The following is a 20,120-nucleotide window of genomic DNA, read 5'->3' as shown; positions in this document are numbered from 1 at the left end:
CTCATCCTTGATGAATAAAAGCATTTTCTAATTTCTTTCCCCCAAAAAATAAAAAATAAATTCTTACTGACCCCAAACTTTTGAATGGTAGTGATTAATGTTACAAAAGCTTAATTTCCATTTCAGATCAATTCTGTTCTTTTGAACTTTCTATTCATCAAAGAATCCTGAAATAAAAATGTAAAAAACTGTTTTCAACATGGATAATAATCATAAATGTTTCTTGAACCTCATATTATAATAATTTCTGTAGGATCATGTGACACTGAAGACTGGAGTAATGATGCTGTAAATTCAGCTTTGATCACAGGAATAAATTACACTTCACTATATATTCACATAGAAAACCGCTGTTTTAAATTGTAATAATATTTCACAATATTACTGTTTTTTTTGTATTTTTTATCAAATAATTGCAGCCTTGGTGAGCAGAAGAGACTTCTTTTAAAAACATAAAACCGATCTAAAACTTTTGACCGGTAGTGTACATGCAAATATTTCCTTAATAGATACATGCATATGTGTGTATTTATATATACAATATAATTATACTGTATATACATTTAATTGTAAGTGTTGACGTGTGTTGTGTTTGCAGGCTGGGCAACCCAATCCAATGGTCAAACTATTTGTAGTCAACCTGTACGGACCGACACACACGCTAGAACTCACACCACCAGATGAACTCAAGCTCAGGTATAGTGTGTGTGTGTGTGTGTGATGGAGGCTGGAGCAGGTGTGTGACGCTCTCTGTCTGTAGGGAACACTATGTGGTGATGGTGAAGTGGATCAGTAAGACCAAGACAGCAGTGCGCTGGTTAAACCGACCGCAGAACGTCTCCATTCTGACGGTGTGTGACTCCACCACTGGAGCCTGCATCAAGGTACACACACACACACACTCACACTACTCACACATTTATTTACACACGCTCACAAGCAGACTTGCACACACAAACATACATGTACTCACACACAAGCACTCGTATGCACACACACACACACACACACACACACACACACACACACACACACACACACACACACACACACACACACAAGTACTCACACATGCAAAACACACATGTACTCACACACACACACAAGTACTCACACATGCAAAACACATGTACTCACACACACACACAAGTACTCACACATGCAAAACACACATGTTCTCACTCACACACACACACACACACAAGTACTCACACATGCAAAACACATGTACTCACACACACACACACACACACACACACACACAAGTACTCACACATGCAAAACACACATGTACTCACACACACAGTACTCACACACACAAGCATCCCATGCACACACACATGCACTCGCACACATAAGTACTCACACACACACAAAATATACATGTACTCACACACACACACAAAAGCATCGCATGCACACACACACACACATGCACTCGCACACACAAGTACTCACACACACACACAAAACACACATGTACTCACACACACACACACACACACACACACTCTCTCTCACACGCACAAGTATATGTGCAGTGCACACACACACACACACACACATGTACGCGCACAAGCACTCACACACACACACACAAGCACTCAAATATATATACACACACACACACACACAAGCACTCACACATGCACACACACACTCACTCATCCACTTTCACACACAAGTACTCGTACACGCACAAACACACATGCACACACACACACTCACTCATCCACTCTAACACACAAGTACTCGCACACTCACAAACACACATGCATAAGCATTGTATACAAAAGTACATTCACACACACACACACTCTCACACACACAAACACACGCACACACATATTGACAAGTCCTCGGACTAACCCACGAGCTGATGATGACGGTGATGATGTTTCGTTTCAGAGGCATGAGGAAACATCAGAAGTTTGGCTCTCGAAACAGGTGAATCTCCACTAGATGTTTGCATGCTGATCTTCAGTCTCATGAGTTTAACTCCATGGCTGGTTCTCTGCTCCAGAACCAGGAGCCGTTCTTCTCACGGGACGGCAGCCGCTTCTTCCTGACGGTGCCGGTGAAGCAGGGGGGACGCGGAGACTTTCACCACATCGCCATGTTCACCTCGCAGGTACAGCTGGACGCTAGGAGCAGGGCTTGACATGAACGCTGTCGAATCACGTGTTGCTATGTTTACTCGCTGTCTTTGCTGGGGAAGTTCGTGGAAGCCAAATCTGCACAGATTTAGAGCAAATCCTCAACTCGTGAGTCATAATGATGTATTAAAGGAATATTAAAATTATATTAAATATTTATTAAATTATATTACACTCTTAGAAGAAATGGTTCTATTTAGAACCAGAAATGGTTCCATCCCCCGCTTCATATTTGGAACTCCAAAATGCTTCTATATAGAACCATTTTTTTTGTAAAAGGTTCTATTGGCCAAGTATGGAACCCTAGGGTTCTATATAGAACCCAGAGGAACCCTTTTTTAAGAGTGTATAGAACCTTTTAAGGGTTCCAAATACGTACCGCTGATAAAACTTTTAAGGTTCTATATAGAACCTTTTCTTCTAAGAGTGATATGATAAGATTTGTACATGAAAAAGTGATAATTTACACATAAATTGTTGTTTTTCAAAGCTCAGTTTAAAGGGGCGTGTCTCCTTTAAGACGACATCATAAACACCCACTGTTCTGATTGGGTGACATCTTTGCATATGAAATGAGAATTGTACTAGTGCGACTTTTGAAATTATAATGACAGTTGATTTGACCGTGGAAAGTGGATTATAACACTCGTTTACATCTATTCACGAATGCAAAAGCCTATTATTGTCCCAATCTTTTCTCTTTGGCAGAACTTCTCTCTTATTCCAAACCAAGAGTCTAAACGTTTACCTATCCGCAACTCTTCGAATTTTTGGGGAAAAAATGGTACACGACTGTTTTCAACATTGAAAATATTAATTTATGTTTTTTGAGCATAAAATCAGCATATTAGAATGATTTCTGAAGGATCATGTGACACTGAAAACTGATGTGTAATCAGCAACAGTAATGATGTGGAAAATTCAGCTTTTAAATTACATTTTAAAATAGAAAACAGTCATTTTAAATTGTTATTTATTGTTATATTTTTTTTTTCATCAAATAAAGCAGCCATGGTAAGCAGAAGAGACTTCATTTAAAAACATAAAAAAATATTACTGATCTAAAACTTTTGACTGGTAGTCAGTGTATATATAAGCTGTGACAGTGAATCTGGTTAATTTCTTCTTATTTTTGGCTAGAAGTAGTTCCGTATGGGCGGTTACTTCAAAATTTTGTAGCCAAATTGGCCGGTGGGTGAATGTTAATTTCAAACCCTGTCTAGGAGTAATGCTAATAGTTGCGAATCTGTATGTACGGTCGATAGCGTCAGTCTGGTGTTGATGATGTCACATGTCTGTTTAGGTGCGGGCGGATCAGAATGAGGTGCGCCATCTCACGTCAGGCAACTGGGAGGTGACGCAGATTCTGGCTTACGATGAGAACGCACAGACCATGTGAGTAAAACTCACTCCAACATACAAACCAGCATCTTTATGACTGTCATATATGCAATACAACACAATACAATGTTTTTTTATGAAGCACAACTTAAAAACAACCAAAGTTGACCAGTACAAGAAAATAAAAAAGTGCAAAACACATGAAAGTAAACCATAAAACGGCAAGTCAAGATATATCAAATACAGGCTTGTGAAAAAATAGGTAGGCAACATCCCATGGAAGTTGTTTTATTTTTTGACATATTTGGACAGGCAAACATTGATTCACAACTATTAATAAAGTTAATATCCTAGGACAAATCTACAAAGAAAATGAGCTTTTTCAATCATATACTCTATAGATATGCATCTCTTCTTTAGAAAAGTAAATACATCCTTCTCATCACTCTCTATTGCATCTAAGTAGCATCTCGTAGGCATTTTGCATAATTGTCCGCTCTAACATTTGCTTGCTGGGATTTTTGACCTCTCTTTCAGTGGGATTCAAGTCTGGGCTTTGACTAGGCCATCCCATAACTCTCCAGTTCTTGTTTTTGAGCCATTCTTTGGTGGATTTGCTAACATGCTTAGGATCGTTGTCCTCGTTGAAAGGTCCACTTGCTGTTCAGCATCAACTTTCAGACAGATGGCCTCACGTTATCTTCGTGCACTCATTGATGTGATGCAGAATTCATAGTTGAATCAATGAATGCGTCCAGCATGCTTCGCAGGCCGTATGAGGTTATTCTCCTTTGGTCTGCGCCAAACATTTCCTCTGGTATTGTGGCCAATTGGGCTGGGCAAAAAAAAGAGATTTTTCACTTAATCGTCCCATTTTCAGCCTCAATTTTTCATCTCGCATCAAAATCCTGTCTATTCATCGTATGCATTTGAAATATAGAGTTGAATTATCAACATGAGGGAGAGTAATTACTGACAGTTTACATTTTTGGGTGTACTATCCCTTTAACGGTCACTTCTGAGCGAATAATTTTCTGTTTTGAATTATTAAAAATCACAGCTTCATCGGAAGATTATGATACTTGGTGACTTTTTTGGTATTTGGTATGTGAATACAAAAAAAAATTGAGGCCATGATCCGAGCATGCTAAGCAGTCTTAAAAAAAATAGTCACGATGTTGGTCTTTGGTCAGAAATGACCCCCATAGGAAATGAATGTGAAATTGACAATAGCACAAAAATTCACCGGTTTTTATTTATTTATTTTTTACAATTTTTTTTAAATAAGAAACAGTTTTTGAGATTGTTTCAAGTTTATATTTAAATCCACCAAAAAAAAAAAAAAAAATGTGTTCATAAACATCTGGGGAATTCACATGCATCTCCATAGAGGGCTGCACATGCCATCTAGTGGTTACACCATCATTCTACACTTTTTCTCTATACTGTAACCAGATGGTGCTAATTTTCTTCAAAAAAAATTTTTTTCTGAAGGCCTAGACTCTATATTAAACTAAAATACTGCATTAATATTTAAAAAAAAAAAAAAAGTGTGTATATATATATATATATATATATATATATATATATATATGGAGAGTGAGAGAAAAACAAATAAATATTTCCATTGAAAAAAATAGACCATAAATATTGCATAAATATTAATAAATTCAATCAAATTGTCTCAAAATGCTAAATTAAAAGAATAAATATTATACAATACAAATACGTAAATTGCATTGGTTTTACTGGGATGGAAGAAGTTTCATTTTTAGGCCTCCGGTCACTTCTGACCGGGAAGGCCCAGGACGTGACTCATAAATGAAGACCATCAGAGGGTTAAGAATGTATTGATTTTTGTATTGATAAACAAGACAAGAACACATAGTAAGATTATTATTATTTTTCCTCGGGGTGCATGATCTTACTGTATCACACCACAGTGTTTCTAAAGCTCTGTCTGTTCTGCAGATATTTCCTGAGCACCGAGGGCTCCCCGACCCGCCGGCAGCTCTTCAGGTGAGATTCCTCCACAATAAGCTCTTCATCTGATGTCAGACTCAGATTGTGATTCTCGAAATACTTCAAAGCTGTGTCCTGATTTAATGAGTCGTCACAATAACCGCAATCAATAGAAGTGTGTTCAGATGAGCGAGATTTCAGATGAGCAATTTCAGAGAAAAATGCGTACGTGTTTTAAATGTTGCGTGGTTTGACTTAAAGCGGAGTGTATCCATAAATGGTGAGATATCATAAATAGCCAGTAGATGGCAGAGTAACCTCACATGTATTAGCCAATTAGCAGTAGTGAGTCACTAATGGCAATATTAGCCTAATCTAAGCTCAGTTTTGGATTTCGTTTTTTTACGATTCACGCCTGGTAGTCGGCAGCAGTGGAAACAAATGCACTTTAATAAAGGGGAAGATTTGAAAGTGTATTAAAGAAGCTCTCACAATGAAGCAAATGCATTGTTTACTTATTCAGTTATGATGCAGAAGTTGTGTGTATACTGTGTATTTCACTTTGCATATACACAATATTAAGGTTTTAATATATAGGAAGTGTTTAATTAATACTGCATGAATAATTCATTTTTGTAGCTTGTTGGGTATTAGATACTCTTGTCTTTTGATAATAACTCCATCTTAATCAAATACACATTTACAAATGTAAAGGCTTTTACCATGATACTAAATACTAACTGATTACAATGAAATATCGATGCCCCGGGAAACAAAAAGCAAAAAAAAACAAAACATCTTTTTAATATATTTTTAAAACTCAATTGGCTCTGATTGGTCCGTTTTGTGTGCAGTGTGTCCACAGTGGACTTGTTCTCCCGGCGATGTCTGACCTGTGAGCTGGATAAAGCTCACTGCACGTTCTTCAGTGCCGTTTTTAGCCCGACCAACCAACACGTCCTTCTGCACTGCAAAGGTATGACAGTCCACAGTCCTGAATTTGTGACCTTTCACCCCTCTGTGAGCATTAGCACTGCAGCACACTGAGTTTGTCTTTTCACTCTAAACAACGCTGGGTTGTTTTAACCCAAATTTGGGTCAAATATGGACAAACCCAAATATTGGGTTAAAAATGTCATTTAAAAATTTAATCCAGCTTCAACTTTCACTTTCAGTTGTAATTTTTTTTTTAATCAAAATTTTAACCCAACATTTGGGTTTGTCCATATTTGACCCAAATTTGGGTAACAACCCAGCATTTTTATTTCTGAAATCAAGATACATTTACTGGAGAAGCAAAATGACTGAAGATTTAAAAATATAAGTTTAAATCAAGAAAAATATATCGATAAAGTCAGAAAAAAATGTACTTAATTCAAAGAGACAACTAGTTTTTTCCCTGAACCCAATAGCATATTTTTTTCTTGATTTTTGCATAAAACTTTTGTTTTTGTTTTTGTGTGTGTGTGTGTGTGTGCACAATTTATCAGAAATCTCAAGTTAATGTGTTGATTTAAGAATGTTTAGGTATTTGTACTAGAAAACAGGACAGAAATACTACTGTGGCCATTTTATATAAACTTTATATTAGGGATGCACCGAATATTCGGCCGCCGAAAATTTTCGGCCGAAAATGGCCCAAAAGTGCATTTTCGGTTTTCGGCCGAAAGACTTTTATCACCGAAACATTACGGCCGAAATGTTGTGATGACGCAAACAGAAACCGCGACCTGCACGTGCTTGGCTGAAGCAACATGTCTGCGGTGTGGACGTATTTCAGTGTATCTGAACCCGCGATGAGACGGAAACCTTGTTTATCCACCTATAAACAATGCGTGCCGCCATGACGACGACTCCGGTTCCGAGCGGGTCAAGAGCGGTGCGCGCGCTGTCTGTGGAGACATGCGCTGCGGAGGCAGGCCAAAGTATAAACAAGGCAGCGCGAGTCTCCACAGACAGCGCGCGCACCGCTCTTGACCCGCTCGGAACCGGAGTCGTCGTCATGGCGGCACGCATTGTTTAGAGCAGGAAACAATTAAAAATTATAAATTAGACTCGCGCTGCGGAGGCAGGCGAAAGTAAACAAGGCAGCGCGAGTCTCCACAAACTAACAGCGCGTGCACCGCTCCAAACGGTCGAGGCGTTTATACTTGACGCGCTCTCCGTTGTAACTGTTACTATTCCTTGAAACGACAGGGGACGACTCAAGTAACTGTCCTCTTACCATCAGGAATCGGTGAGAAGAAGACAGATAAATACATGACAATGTTTATTTTTTAGTATTCCACCACCAATACAAAAATAATCATGTAAAACCCAGTAAACCCTGAGATTATTACTTGTGACATTACAAAAAAAATATGTATATGGGAACATGTATAGAACTAAATTAATGCTCTCTTAAATATTTTCTACATTCACTAAAAATGTTTCATTAAGTTTCATGTACATTTGTATTAAACATGGACCATTGTAAAGGCTTTTTATATTGTATGCTAAATTTTTTAAAATGTAACTAATTTAGACATGCAAACTGGGTGCTAATGTGATGAGAAGTTTGCGCTCGGCTTTGTTTTTGAGAGAACGTTTCATTTTAAAACCTTTCTGCAGGCCAGTAGATTATTATTTAGTGTACACATAAGTGGGGTCAAGTTAAACATTTTAGTTTGAATTTTATTTTATACTGTGCATTGTGCTAAATATATATTTGCATAATTTGTAATTGATTTATTCTTTGAAAATGTTATATTAATTTATGCAATTGCAATGCCTTGATTTTAGTTAAGTTTGTACACAGTCATAGCCATAAATGCAATGATACTAATAATTGGCATAATTTCTTTCGGTGTTTCGGTTTTCGGTTTTCGGCCTTGGTTTCCTCTTTTTCGGTTTTCGGTTTCGGCCAAGAATTTTCATTTCGGTGCATCCCTACTTTATATAATGAATATATGCATTAAACTTTTTTGCTTCTCAAGTTGTTGATTTAAGAATGTTTAGGACAGAAACAGTGAGGAAGAACAGGTTAAAGTGGCCACACACAGTGTCTGCTTGTCATTTTCTCTGCAGGTCCAGGAGCGCCGACAGTCATCATACACTCTCTCAACACTGCCAGTGAGTTTCACTTTTCCATCTCTCTGCTAGAGCTGTGTATCGGCATAGATGTCTCCATTCCCGTTCACAAGATCTTAATTCTATACGTTTCAGAATAATTGTTTAGTTACCAGTAAAATTCACAATTCTCGAGTCCAATAGCAATACCACAGCTAAAACTACAAACTAATACACATTTCAAAGGTTTTTAAAGGCAAGTAAACAGTCATTTAATAAAACAAAAACAAAAAATAGAGAAAAGCTTGATTTGTGGCTTTTGTGAATGTTTTTTTTTAAATGTGGTTGAATCGATATCCAATCAAATTTTTTTTATTTTTTTGCCCATCCGTACACTCTCAGAAAAAAAGGTACAAAAGCTTGTCACTGGGGCTGTACCTTTTCAAAAGGTAAACCTTTGTCCATTTTAGGTGTTAATATGTACATTTTATGTGCTAATATGTACATTTTAGGTGCTAATATCATGTACATTTTAAGTACTAATATGTACATTTTAGGTGTTAATATGTCCATCTCATGAGCTAATATGTCCATTTTAGGTGCTAATATGTACATTTTAGGTGTTAATATGTACATTTTAGGTGCTAATATGTACCACTAAGGTACCAATATGCAGCCTTTAGGTACAAAAGTGTTCCTTTTGAAAAGGTACAGCCCCAGTGACCGCTTTTGTACCTTTTTTTCTGAGAGTGTACCGTCTGCCCTGTTGTGCTTATCAAATAACTCTTATAATGTTGATCTCTCGTCAGGTTATTACATCCTGGAGAATAACTCGGTGCTGAAAGCTGCTCTCAGATACAAACGCATCCAGCAGGTCTATTACAGGAGCATCCAGACCGACCACTTCGGTACAGTATCGCTCAGCTTCACCTCATAAACACACCGTGTGAAAGAATAATGTGTGTTGGGTGGGCAGTTGGCACTGCTGGAGTTCAATATCTTGCTCTTGGCCAAAAGTGATGTTGTTAATGACCCTACACTCTTAGAAGAAAAGGTTCTATATAGAATCTTAAAAGGTTCTATCAGCGCTACGTATTTGGAACCCCTAAAAGGTTCTATACACTCTTAAAAAAAGGTTCCTCTGGGTTCTAATTCCGTACTTGGCCAATAGAACCTTTTACCAAAAAAATTGGTTCTATATAGAAGCATTTTGGAGTTCCATATATGAAGCGGGGGATGGAACCATTTCTGGTTCTAAATAGAACCATTTCTTCTAAGAGTGTACAAGTTTGATTAAATAATTAATATACTGTATGAGGAAAACAGTAAACTCGTTTAATAAGGTATTTATCTGACTGAAGTATGAAGTATTTTACTCTGCAAAAATAAAATCCACAGAAAAACTAAAAGCAAACACTAACTACAACATAATCAGTTATTAATATTTTGTTGGTTCTCTTGTTTTTGCATGTTCATAATTTCTTCATATGCCAGTCTGGATAAAAATGATGTCGGCACAATTTGACATGATTCACTCTGTCACGATCACTAATAAAACAATCGACTCCAAGCACAACTATGCTTTGTATTGTGAATAATATTTGAATAAAGTGTGAAGATGTCAATTTTTCTAGGCAGGCCGTCACTTTTGGCCACTATTGAACTAGATGGATATTCGTACGCAGCACTGAACTGTCCCTCGTGTGTGTTTGCAGAGTTGCCGCTGAAGATCGCCTATCCACCCGATTTCTCGGAGTCCCGCAGTTACGCTCTTCTGCTGATAATGTAAGCGTGTGTGTGTGTGTGTGTGTAATCCAAGGTAAGCTCACAAGGTACAATTTGCAGCCCTTGGCAAGATGTCACCTCGCCCCCCTCGCATCACCCGGCATTGTGTGTATGAATAAAATAATAAAGGCTGATAATGGTTAAACTATTATAGCCACATTACAGCCTACACACACATAGCGAGAGCTTCACATCTAGCCATTCACGCACAAACTATTCATTGTTTTCCAGTAGACGGCAGCAATATTTCACTAAACTATGGAACTTTTCACCAAGAAATCGTTTACATAAAATGTTGGCATTTTTAACAAACCTGTATATAAATATGATTACTAATTTCGCAAATTATAATGCCATATATCCAACTAAATCAGCATAAATATTAATACAAAAGTGATATTTCAAAACTGACATGATTGTTAGAAATATCTGGGCTTCTGGAGAACAGCCGTTTGCATCAAGTTTAGGGTAACATTCATTAGAGAACATTTCTAGTAGGCTATCTTACAGATAAACTGTTCATTAAAGCATTAGTTCACTTTTTAAAAAAAAAACTTTTGCTGATAATTTACTCACCCCCATGTCATCCAAGATGTCCATGTCTTTCTTTCTTCAGTCGAAAAAATAAAATAGATTTTTCTCCATATAATGGACTTCAATGGGAACCAAACGGTTCAAGGTCCAAATGAGAGTTTCAGTGCAAGCTGTTCAAAGGGCTTTAAACGATTCCAGACGATGAATAAGGGTCTTATCAAGCGAAACAATCGCTCATTTAATAAATAAATATCAAAGTTTAAGTTTTATAAGCTCAAATGGTCACCTTGCTCTGTTCTGTGACGCGCGTCCGTGACTCTCCTGTTCGAACTTTTTCCGTGTCATTTGGTTGATTCAGCGAACAAAATGAACAAATTGACTTGGAAAAAGATTCATTCATTTTGATAGTCAAGAACGTGCATCACAGAACAGACCAAGGCAAACATTTGGGCTTATAAAACTTAAACTTTGATATTTATTTATTAAATGAGCGATCGTTTCGCTTGATAAGAGCCTTATTCATCATCTTGAATCGTTTAAAGCCCTTTGAACAGTTTGCACTGAAACTCTCATTTGGACCGTTTGGTCCCCATTGAAGTCCATTATATGGAGAAAATCCTAGAATGTTTTCATCAAAAACCTTAATTTCTTTTCCACTGAAGAAAGAAAGACATGGACATCTTGGATGACAAGGGGGCGAGTAAATTATCAGCGAAAGTTTTTTAAAAAGTGAACTCCTTTAATTAATTTAATTACGTTTAGATATTTGTACTGAGGAAAAAAGACAAATACATCATTTTTGTTGCAGTGCAGCAAAACCGTAAAGCAATGATATAAAAAGAAGTCTCCCATGATGCCATGGTTTTGTGGACAAATAATGTTCATTTCAATCCCACTGGACTCTATGCACAAATGCTATATAAAGTAGAGACGCTGCTATTAGATCTGGGTTTATGGAGGTGTTTGAAGCGAGTAGTTGCGTCTCTTCCTGTCCTTCTCTCCTAAATCCGTGTGATGATGTGTTCAAGCAGCGGTGGGGAATAATTAAATGACTCTTTGTGAGTAGGAAGAGCTGTGAAAACATCCCGTTCTGTTGGTGCTGTAAACACACGACCGGAGACTGGAGATGTGTCAGTGACGATGCTCTGATGTGTGTGTGTGCGCAGTGATGCTGCCCCCGGTGGTCAGCAGGTGAATGAGCAGTACGCAGTGGACTGGGACTCTGTGCTGGTCAGCTCGGACAACGTCATCGTAGCTCGTCTGGATGGCCGGGGAAGCGGTTTCCAGGGTCAGAAGATTTTGCAGGACGTGCACAAGCGTCTGGGAGCCGTCGAACTGCAGGATCAGCTGGCCGCTGTTGAGTAAGAACGTTTACCTGCTGTGTTCTTCAGGGTTCGCACAAAGGGCTCATCGGATGGAAAAGTTGCTCATTATCGTTTAAAGGAGAACTCCGGTCCATTTTAACATTGAGCTCATGTTTTTTTGTACATTTGGAGTGCCGTCAGTACAGACAAAAACGACAAAAATCTTTTTAAAATTCGCACCCTGTTGACTTCAATGGGGCATATTCTTAACCTAGCCTCTTAAAGGAGTAGTTCACTTTTGAAAAAACTTTTTCTGATAATTTACTCACCCCCGTGTCATCCAAGATGTCCATGTCTTTCTTTCTTCAGTCGTAAAGAAATTAAGGTTTTTGATGAAAACATTCCAGGATTTTTCTCCATATAATGGACTTCAATGGGGTCCAAAAGACAGTTTCAGTGCAAACTGTTCAAAGGGCTTTAAACGATTCCAGACGAAGGGTCTTATCAAGGGAAACGATCGCTCATTTAATAAATAAATGTGACCAGATCCAGCAAAATGAGTCACAGTGACCCAAATTTAAAAATTGAGATTTTGATATTAATGGAAAGAGGACACTGTAAGATTTCAAATGATACCTTGGTCAAAGTCATACCTTGAATGGTTGTAAAGATATACACATTTGAATTCTGGTCGTCTGCCCTTTTTTTCCTAGTGAAAACATGAGAAAATAGTTTTTTTGCCCGTATTTTTGTTGATATCTTTCAAAATCCATAGCATTTTAAGGGATAAACTATTTATTTTATAGCTTAATTTGACCAAATATTAATATATATATATATATATATATATATATATATATATATAAATGCGATTTAACCAGGCTGAAGTTTTTTGGAATAAATAATTAAAAAGGCACTTTTACAAAAATGTTCTAAAATCAGAAAGATTGAAGAGGAGTCAGAGAGAAATTCACTTTTCATACGGATTAGCCCACATAAGCAGAGAGCAGTCTGTTTTCTGTCGTTTTGAATGGTTTTGTTTAAAAGTAGACATTTCAATATATATATATTTCTCAGGTCTGTGAGGATAGGATACCTTATATGCTGACTTTCGGTTCATGAGACGAGCTTCAGTTCACGTGCCGCCGCCTCCGTGTCGTGATTAGGCCTAGCCTATCCATTGTCTTCAATTTTTTTCTTATTATTAAATCCTAGTAATTGGTTGATGAAACATTGATTTAAATTAAGATAATTCTTTTAAAACGAAATTCACTTTAAAGAAAGGCTTTGTGCTTGCTTTCTTTGTTTTTTTCCGAGTCAATTCATTCGTTGAATGAATCAAATGACTCGGATAAAGATTTGTTCATTTTGATGAATGAGTTTGAACAGGAGAGTCACAAACGTGCGTCACAAACAAATTTTCGCACTTCGCAGTGATCAGAGAACGGCTCGTTCAGCACATCAGGCGATTGTTTAAGCATGTATGGGTTAGAAAAACGGCTATTTTAAACATGAAATGTTGCACAATGCACCTTTAATGTTCCAGAAAAGCACTTTGTACAGTATACAGGCATATTGACACATTATCCACATGTCATAAATAAGTAAAACGCATAAAACCACTTCATATTTACTCTTCATCATGCTCTGTGTGTGTGTGATCTAACACTGCACACACTGCTGTGAAATAGCTAATGAAATCATGCTTTTGTTCCAGGTACCTGCTGAAGTTTCCGTACATCGATCGAACCAGAATCGGTGTGTTTGGTCGGGTAAGTCGCTGGTCAAGTGTCTGTAACGCTAGTACATCACTGATCCGTCTTCACACTTCCATATGTGTCTTTCCGCAGGATTATGGGGGATATATCACACTCCTTCTGATCAAATCCACTGAGAACTTGTTTAAATGTGCAGTGGCCATGTCGCCTGTGACGGACTGGAATTTGTATGGTAAGTTATTGTGATGTGAATGTGATTTAAAACAATAATAATAGTGTATTGTTGCTGTCTGAGCATGAAAAGTCTTCTCTATATCAGTGTCAGTGGAAATGACAATGCATACTTTTTTATAGAGCCCGACCGATACAAATATTTGTTGGTTTTAAAATCCGATATATTATTGGACGATATTTTTTATTTTATTTTTTTAATCCAGAAACGTGCTACAAAACATTAACATATTTCCCTAACTTCAGTTATTTGTAGTTATTTATGAGTTTTAACTAAAATAATATGATAATGCATTTTAAAAAGAAACTTGTTTCTTTTATTGTCACAACAGAACAGAGGAACATCAAAATATATTAAAGTTCTGATAAATAAAATAATAATTAGTCCCTACATTGCCTTATAAGCTTCCTGCAACCTGGATCAGCAGGATGTGTGGCGCGTTATACACGAGTGTTGCCAACAGGAACGGTGTAGAGCGCCCTCTGGTGGACAAACTATACAACTCCAACACTCATGACATGGTTCAAGCGTGTTTCGTCCGTTTTTATTTTTATTTTTGAAATATTCACTTATTGGCCATTATAACTGCTGAAAATGATAGTATGGAAAATACTTAATATTGGCCTGCCGATAAATCGGTCTGGCTCTACTTTTTTATTTAATCGAAAAGGATGAATAGTAGGGCTGGGTAATAAATATCGATTTCTCGATATTAATCGATTCTTAATTTTACAAACCGATATCGATTCTTAAATCTCAAGAATCGATTAGTCATCCTGTTTCATTTGAATGAATGAGATATTGTATCGCGGCTGCGCGCATCCAACAAATCGCAATAATCTTTGTCCTTTGTTACTATTGATATGAAACAAAGTCTCAATTTTCAAATTGCGTCCATTTTCTTTAGAAATTCAAAAACATAAATAGCGTTTTGGCGCTGTGGCGTGAGATCGCTCTGGCGAAGAAGCAGCAGCGCTGATCTCACTTCCGGTTAATAATACCAGTCACAGCGCCAAATAAACATGAATGAGCATCTGAAAGTGAGTTAAAGATAGAGTACAACTTATCGAAATCCGAATAATGTCACATTGATTCGCTCAATCAGCGTTTCAACCGTGGAAAGACGTCAGTTAAACAGCTTGTAATCAATGTCATCGTCATATTTACCTCAGAAAACCCACATAAACTCGTTAGTCCACACTCGTTAGTGTTCTTCAATATTTAATGCATATTTGAATAAATCGGGCAAGTTTTTATGACAGCCACCATTTAAATGTTTATATTTCATATAATCTTCTTATTATAAAAAATAAATAAATGTGTAATTTAAGTGTTTGTATAGCTACAAAACAGTTCATTATTAGCTTCATATTAGGTTAATGAAGCCTATAGGCTACAACTAGACTCCCATAGTTTACAGCATTAGTTAAGAGATTTGATTTCCTTGAGAAAATTTATTGTAACTGATATACAAAATAATCGATATTGAATCGAATTGAATTGTAATCGAAATCGAATCGAATTGCAAGCTTGTGAATCGAAATCGAATCGAATTGCGAAATTTGTCTCAATACCCAGCCCTAATGAATAGCCTATAAGAACAATGAGTTTTAAATCTAAGTACCTAAAGTTTATTTGCCACAATAAAGACACATCTAATACCCATAAATGTTTCACATTGTCGACAATATTTCAGAAGAGATAGAAAATAGCCAATTTGATGTGAAAATATTGATAACATTGCAAGTAGACCTCAAAGAATATTATAAAGCACAATAAAACATGCAGTTCATGACCCCTTTAAGCTCTCTCTCTCTCTCTTTCTCAGCCTCGGCGTTCTCTGAGCGCTATCTGGGACTTCCTCTTCAGGACGACAGCAGATATCAGGTAAGCGCCGGTCAGATGATGATGTCCTCAGACTGAGCTTGTAGTGACGGACGGTTTGTTCCTCTAGTTTTCCAGTGTCCTGCAGAATCCACAGGGTTTCCGAGACCAAACGCTGATGCTGCTGCACGCCACTGCTGACGGTCAGTGTGCGCCAGTTCACAATGTACAATTCACATACAAGCTCTATTAATAATTGATTAACCACTGGCCTGAATAATTCATGCAGATATTCACTTTCTACAGTAGAGATGTCCAGAGGGGGATATTTCCCACATCATCTCCTCCTGTGCCTGTAATTTACCACTTGTTCATTATTTTTTTTGTCTATAAAGCTTAATATTTATTAAAAAAAATTCAATTTTTAATGCAATTTTTGAGGGATATACCTGTAACTTGCCCTTGTAAGGGTATACTTGTTCATTATTTTTTTTTTTGTCTAGAAAGCGAAAAAAAAATTGTCTAGAAAATTATTTATAATTTTTAAAAAAAATTTAATGGAATTTTTTAGAGATATTTTTACATCTAAATTACTAGATTTAATCAATATTGCGCATTCTTTTACATACACACAATAACACAAGCAAAAACTCTCACATTGTGTGTCTCTGCCGACCTCTTGTGGGAAAAAAATATTATAACATGATATTTCATGACTCTAGCCACTAGATGGCCTATATGTGGAGTGAGTTAACCCCAAGTCCGTCATTTTTCTTTTCAGTTTTTCATTTAGGTGTATATTTAGACATTTTAAAATCATTTTTGGGAACATTTTTAGTTCTATTGTGATTGATTTTATTTGAAAAAGGTTAAAACATCGCACGTGTTATATGACCCCCATCCCCGTTCTTTAGTCTCATGCATTTATTTGTGTGGTTGCTTGTTCTGGATTGTTTTTTTTATAAATAAAAATGTTTAAAATCCCTATTTTCCACTCAAAATGACCCAAGGGAAGGATTTGCTACTATTTATTTATTTATTTTTTTCAACCAAATAAACTCTTTGAATCCAGTCAATATTTTTGTGTGTCACACAAGTTCAAATGCGACAAATCTCGCAAGGACACACTTTCAACTTTAAAAATTGAAAAAAAAAAAATGAATTTTCTAATTTCCCAAGGACAGGATGAGGGACTATATAATAATATGAGGAAAAATGTTTGTTTGTTTTTTTTCGATTGCTTTATCACAAATAAAGCACAACTGCTTGTGGACAATATTTAAATAAAGGGTGAATGTGTAAATTTTCCTAGGCCACTTAAATTTTTTTTTATTGTAGCATAGCATTTGATTGCGATACTCTGCCTTTGAGTCATTCTTGACATTTTTTTTTGTTTGTTTTTTCCTCCAGCGAACATTAATTTCCAGCACACAGCCGAGCTCATAAAGAACCTGGTGAAGGTGGGAGCGAATTACACACTGCAGGTACTGGGAAAAACACACAATGTGTCCAGGGATGTGGGAACTATATGTGAGAGGGGGGAGGCCTATAGTAGGCTGTGTTATACCTTCAATTAAATCTAGCCTTAGTGTAATTGACAGAAGTACTTAAAAAATGTAGCTACCTAAAAGTTAAAGATTTTTAATATAACTCAAGAGATGGTGGATGTGTGAAATTTCATGATTTATGAGTGACGAATTTTCTAAAAAATATTTTGCTACCTAAAATTTAAAGATTTTTTGTGTCACGCATGCATGTCGTATTAAATATATAACGCATGTGGACTGATATTTTTCCAATGTCTGGAGTATATAAACAGACATTTCAATATATTGGTATTAAATGCAATTTCTGAGAATTTATATTTCAACTTTTTACTGCAAATGTGGAAACGCGCTCATTGGTCCCCCAGTGCTTGAGTCGCCATATATCGGAAAACATTTGGAATGGGTCAGACGTAATTCTGACCACTTATAAGTGAATTTCGTATTGCATCTTCATTTTAATCAATATTTTCATCAACAAATAAATAAGAAGCAAATATGGTATGTCATATAATTAGGAATTGGAGGAGCGAGTCTCATACAGTAAATCAACCCGATCACACTAATGCGTCTCTATAGCACGCAGTGTGTTTATCGTTCAATTTATATGCGAAAATTAGTTTTTACGTGGGTTGGTTAGGGAAGGTTTAGTGGTGGTGTGTGTGTGTGGGGGGGGGGGCTGGGTAATAAATATCGATTTCTCGATATTAATCGATTCTCATTTTTACGAACTGATATCGATTCTTAAATCTCAAGAATCGATTAGTCATCCTGTTTCATTTGAATGAATGAAGCATTGAATCGCGGCTGCGCGCATCCAAAAAATCGCAATAATCTTTGTCCGTTGTTACTATTGATATGAAACAAAGTCTCAATTTTCAAATTACGTCCATTTTCTTTAGAAATTCAAAAACATAAATAGGGTTTTGGCGCTGTGGCGTGAGATCGCTCTGGCGGAGCTCAGGAGAAACAGCAGCGCTGATCTCACTTCCGGGTTAATAATACCAGTCACAGCGCGAAATAAACATGAATGAGCATCTGAAAGTGAGTTAAAAGATAGAGTACAACTTATCGAAATCCGTATCATGTCACATTGATTCGCTCAATCAGCGTTTCAACCGTTAAACAGCTTGTAATCAATGTCATGTATCGTCATATTTACCTCAGAAACCCACATAAACTCGTTAGTCAGCTAGAAAAAATAACTCCAGAGAGGAGCATTTTGCTAAATATATACACCATATTACATATGCATTATAATCTTAATGTTCTTCAATATTTAATGCATATTTGAATAAATCTGGCAAGTTTTTATGACAGCCACCATTTAAATGTTTATAATCTTATTATAAAAATAAATAAAAGTGTAATTTAAGTGTTGTATAGCTACAAAACAGTTAATTATTACCTTCATATTAGGTTAATGAAGCCTATAGGCTACAACTAGACTCCAATAGTTTACAGCACTAGTTAAGAGATTTGATTTCCTTGAGAAAATTTGCCATTTATTGTAACTGATATCCTAAATAATCAATATTGAATCGAATCGAAATCGAATCGAATTGTGAAATTTGTCTCAATACCCAGCCCTAAGCTATTACACGCAAATGAGGTGAGTATCAAATGCACGCAAAAACTGCGTATTATATGCACGTAAAAACTCATTTTCGAGTATAAATTGCACGATAATACACAATGCATGTGCGCTAATGCATAATCCTTACTGAATCCTTGTCTCAGGATTGGGGATGATAGTCTGGATGGTTGATGGTTTTCTGCACGGTTGTTCTCCAGATTTATCCAGACGAGGGCCACTTTCTGTCTAAGAGCAGCGAGAGACACGTGGCCTCGACACTGACCAGCTACTTCAGATCCTGCTTGCAGGACGATGGGCTTCCCGTCAGTGAGGAAGAGGAGGAAGAGGAGGAGTAGAGCGGAGATGACACAAACACACACTGACACACACCACAATGCACACACAAACACTCGGGACAGTGAAGCACACTGGACGTTGAGACAAACATCCAGAGCACAACGCTTAAGTAAACAGCGAGAGCCAGGAGTGTGTGTGTGTGTGTGTTTGAACATGTACATATGCATGTGTGTAACAGTTTGGATGATGTATGTATTAAAGCTGTGTGTGTGTGTGTGTGTGAGAGAGAGAGAGAGAGAGAGAGAGTGAGAGAGATAGAGTTTCTATGTTCCTGGCCACAGGATCATTATCGCTGGAAATGGATCAGAATGTTTCACATATCATCATGAGTCACTATAATTGGCCGACGCATTGGCCAATCACAGCACAGCAAGTCCGCCATTGCATGGTCCTTTTGCTTTGCTTCACTTCTTTTGCCACTTTTGTGTCTCAGTATGTTTTCACCTTCCGGAGGAGCTGCATTCGGTTTCATTTCTCACCATCCGTGACGAGCTCTTGCTGTAAATGCATCTGTCGAAAGCTCACGGATATGCGTGAAGATCAGCACACGTGCAGTGCATTCTGGGACGGATTGTACAGAAGACTAAGAACCTGCATCAGATGGAAGAACGGACAGATTATTTGTCTCTGGAGGGCTTTTGTATCGCTGACTGTTTAGTTTTACTGGTGGTGGGGGGGGTGATGGGTCGGGTTTATTGTTATTGTTCTCTAGTCATGTCTATAAATAAACAAATAGTCC

At 37.1% G+C, this 20,120-nt stretch overlaps 1 protein-coding gene across 3 annotated transcripts in view; it reads left to right on the top strand.

Moving 5' to 3' along the window:
• The window catches only part of dpp10 (dipeptidyl peptidase like 10), a 70,819-nt gene extending 50,699 nt beyond the window's left edge, over window positions 1-20,120 (top strand). For all 3 annotated transcript variants that reach the window (XM_039683415.2, XM_039683416.2, XM_089133479.1), the window contains exons 10-26: window positions 599-696; window positions 761-884; window positions 1,909-1,947; window positions 2,024-2,131; window positions 3,460-3,551; window positions 5,469-5,516; window positions 6,314-6,435; window positions 8,526-8,570; window positions 9,317-9,415; window positions 10,223-10,292; window positions 11,993-12,187; window positions 13,848-13,902; window positions 13,981-14,080; window positions 15,909-15,967; window positions 16,035-16,107; window positions 17,315-17,388; window positions 19,243-20,120. In XM_039683415.2, the coding sequence (XP_039539349.2) occupies window positions 599-696; window positions 761-884; window positions 1,909-1,947; window positions 2,024-2,131; window positions 3,460-3,551; window positions 5,469-5,516; window positions 6,314-6,435; window positions 8,526-8,570; window positions 9,317-9,415; window positions 10,223-10,292; window positions 11,993-12,187; window positions 13,848-13,902; window positions 13,981-14,080; window positions 15,909-15,967; window positions 16,035-16,107; window positions 17,315-17,388; window positions 19,243-19,380 (1,539 nt within the window). In that variant the 3' untranslated portion in view covers window positions 19,381-20,120. The remainder of the gene's footprint in view (window positions 1-598; window positions 697-760; window positions 885-1,908; window positions 1,948-2,023; window positions 2,132-3,459; window positions 3,552-5,468; window positions 5,517-6,313; window positions 6,436-8,525; window positions 8,571-9,316; window positions 9,416-10,222; window positions 10,293-11,992; window positions 12,188-13,847; window positions 13,903-13,980; window positions 14,081-15,908; window positions 15,968-16,034; window positions 16,108-17,314; window positions 17,389-19,242) is intronic.

The sequence above is a fragment of the Pimephales promelas genome, chromosome 7, assembly GCF_988280905.1.
Source record: "Pimephales promelas chromosome 7, fPimPro1.hap1.1, whole genome shotgun sequence".
Classification (NCBI taxonomy): Eukaryota; Metazoa; Chordata; class Actinopteri; order Cypriniformes; family Leuciscidae; genus Pimephales; species Pimephales promelas.
This window is presented reverse-complemented; position numbering and strand designations above follow the sequence as displayed.